Source organism: Alexandromys fortis, unplaced genomic scaffold (assembly GCF_014885135.2).
Source record: "Alexandromys fortis isolate MF-2015 unplaced genomic scaffold, M_Fortis_MF-2015_v1.1 scaffold_226, whole genome shotgun sequence".
Taxonomy (NCBI): domain Eukaryota; kingdom Metazoa; phylum Chordata; class Mammalia; order Rodentia; family Cricetidae; genus Alexandromys; species Alexandromys fortis.
The window spans coordinates 2182356-2185193 of NW_026068117.1; the positions used below are offsets into that span (position 1 = coordinate 2182356).

Here is a 2838-nt window from a genome sequence, read left to right on the forward strand (position 1 = left end):
GAGACTTCACCATTCATATTATGTGAATTGGAGTTGTCATTCAAGTTCAAGTCTCCTTTGGGCTTCCTTACTCCTGGGTTCTGTGAAACATTACAGCAGCCTAGTACTAGATGTGAGTAGAACTGAGAGTGTTCAAACACCAGAGAAACACAGCCATCCTTTACCTCACAGTATATATAAGGTGACCAGAGGTGAGGAATACAGTGAGTGCTTAGAACACTGATGTCATTATACTGTGTGAGACTAGGAGGGGAAAGAATTGTTGAAAGCCTGGGTGTTCTCAACATGCTCAAAGTGCTCATAGTACGTTATTTTCCTGATTCAGGTATCTCAGTTCCCTGTTCTACTACCAGGACTCTGTCCTGCTGTCCCTGACGTCAGCCATCATGCCAAGAGGACAGAAGAGTAAGGCACGCGCTCGAGAGAAACGGCGGGCGCTCAAGGATGCTCGAGCAAAGGAGGCAGAGAAAGCAGAGTCACCTGCTGGCTCTGATCAAGCTACAGGAGATGCTAAGCCAAGCACTTCTACTGCTGACTTCCCACAGCAGTCTGAAAGCTCAGCAACCAGCAGCACTGCCAGCCAGGGAGTGACCCACGGAAGGTCTGATAAAGGTGCCCAGGGCCAAGGGGATGGAAATGAGCGTCCCCCCGGGGCTCTACTCTCCAGTAGAAGCACAAAGATGGATCTTATGACAAGGAAAACAGGAATGCTGATGGAGTACATGCTCTACAAATACAAAATGCAGCAGCCCATGAAGAGGGGAGAGATGCTCAAAGTTATCCACAAAAGGTTCAAGGAACACTTCCCCGAGATCCTCAAGAAAGCCTCCTATCGATTGGATGTGGTGTTTGGCCTTGAGCTGAAAGAAATCCTGCCACATGGTCAAGCATATGAGCTTGTGAGCAAGCTAGATTTCGAGGATGATGCAAGTAGGAGCAATGAGCTAGGTGTTCCTATCAGGGGCATTCTGATTGCTCTCCTCAGTGTGATCTACCTAAATAAGTATTGTGCTGCCGAGGAGGATGTCTGGTATTTCCTGAATGCATTAGGAGTCTATGATGGGATCATGCACGTCTTCTTTGGGGATATCAGGAAGCTTATCACTGAGCAGCTAGTGCGGGAAGAATACCTAGAATACCGTCAGGTTCCTAACAGTGATCCTCCATCCTATCAGTTCCTGTGGGGCCGGAGAGCCTATGCTGAAACATGCCAGATAAAGGTGATGGACTTTTTAGCCAAGATCAATGAAGCCTTGCCTGGGGTGTGCTTATCTCGTTATGAGCAGGCTTTGATTGAAGAGGAAGAGAAAGCCGAAGCTGCAGCTGCAGCCAAGTCTGGCACTAAAGGCAAGGCCAAGGGACGTACTAAGACCAAGTTAAGTCATCCTACTCACAAGTGAGGTATAAGGTAGCCTGTGATCTATTGTTGAAAAGGTCTTTTCATATTTTTGCAAATGAGCTGTTGATAATCTTTTGGGGGATTTTTAGCAAAGTTTTAACTTGGGGTTGGAATGTACACTGATAAATTTTGTAGCCAGTTCCTTCACTGTTTTTTACCAAGTTGGGAGCTCAAATTTTTTGGATTGATTTGAAATACAGTTTACAACTTGAAATGTTCTAAGGATTTGGTGATGTTCATAAGATACTATGGAATTACATTAAGAAAATGTTGTACAATATGAAAGAAAAACATTAAAAAATTTTATGCTTTTCAGTGAATATTTTCTTTTATTCCTTGATTTCTTAGCATTGATGTCAGGGATGTATACTGACTTTTATTTCTGATATTAAAATATGTGTGAGAAATTAGCAGAGAATCACATCTCTTTTTTTAAAGGTTCATGATTTAACCAAGCACACACTGAATATCTACTCTTGCAAAGTTATCAACCTGTGTATTGGGAATGTTTGGTAAAAGAAGCAGGAGGTCTGGGATATGCAATGATATTTTCTCTAAGAAGCTTTCATTATTGGACAGAATGGAATAAGATCTCTATTTCCTAAAGAGACAATACATAAAGTGATGTCTTGTTCAACAGAAAATATTTTTCTATATTCATTACTAGTTATCTTTAGGGATATAAAAGTTCTTGTGTTTCCTTCTTGTTCATGACCTGGCATACAAGACTTTCTGTAGAATCTTTTAGGCAAAATGTTAAGAAAAATAAGGATAAAAATTATTAGATTATAAGTTTATAAGTGTTATCTAATATACCATAAGTCTACTCGGTTTTAGATATAACCAACTGTGCTTTATATTAAAATCACTTCATTAAATTTGTTTTCTGAACTTTGTAATAGCAATCATAATGTTAAGATTAAATTTTGATGTAAAAGGTTGTTTATAAATATATTTGTACTAATTTAAAATTATATGTAGGTTAAATATTTAAATGTTGATTCAATACCCTAGGATATGATGTTTGATTTTCTACAACAATATTTCTTTTCCTTTTTGTTTTTTTTTTCTGTTTTATTTTTGATACACCATTTCCCTGTGTAGCCTGGCTGTCTTGAAACTTTCTCTGTAGACTAAGTTAGGCATAGACTCACAGAGATCCACCTGTGATCAAGTGCTGTGATTAAAGGTATTCACAACCACTGCCCAATTAACAATATTTTATTATGTGCTGATGTGGGTTTTTTGTTTTTGTTTTTGTTTTCCGAGACAGGGTTTCTCTGTAGCTTTGGTGTCTGTCCTGGAAGTAGCTCTTGTAGACCAGGCTGGCCTCGAACTCCCAGAGATCCGCCTGCCTCTGCCTCCTGAGTGCTGGGATTAAAGGCATGCGCCACCACCGCCCGGCTGATATGTTCTTATTATTATTTTACTAGATCAAC

At 40.0% G+C, this 2838-nt stretch overlaps 1 protein-coding gene across 1 annotated transcript; it reads left to right on the forward strand.

The window, feature by feature from the left end:
- Positions 1 to 365: 365 nt before the first annotated feature.
- Positions 366 to 1400, forward strand: LOC126490194 (melanoma-associated antigen B4-like). The gene has a single exon (XM_050124925.1). It carries the CDS (start codon positions 387 to 389, stop codon positions 1398 to 1400), a length of 1014 nt encoding a protein of 337 aa, XP_049980882.1. The 5' UTR covers positions 366 to 386.
- Positions 1401 to 2838: the final 1438 nt, after the last annotated feature.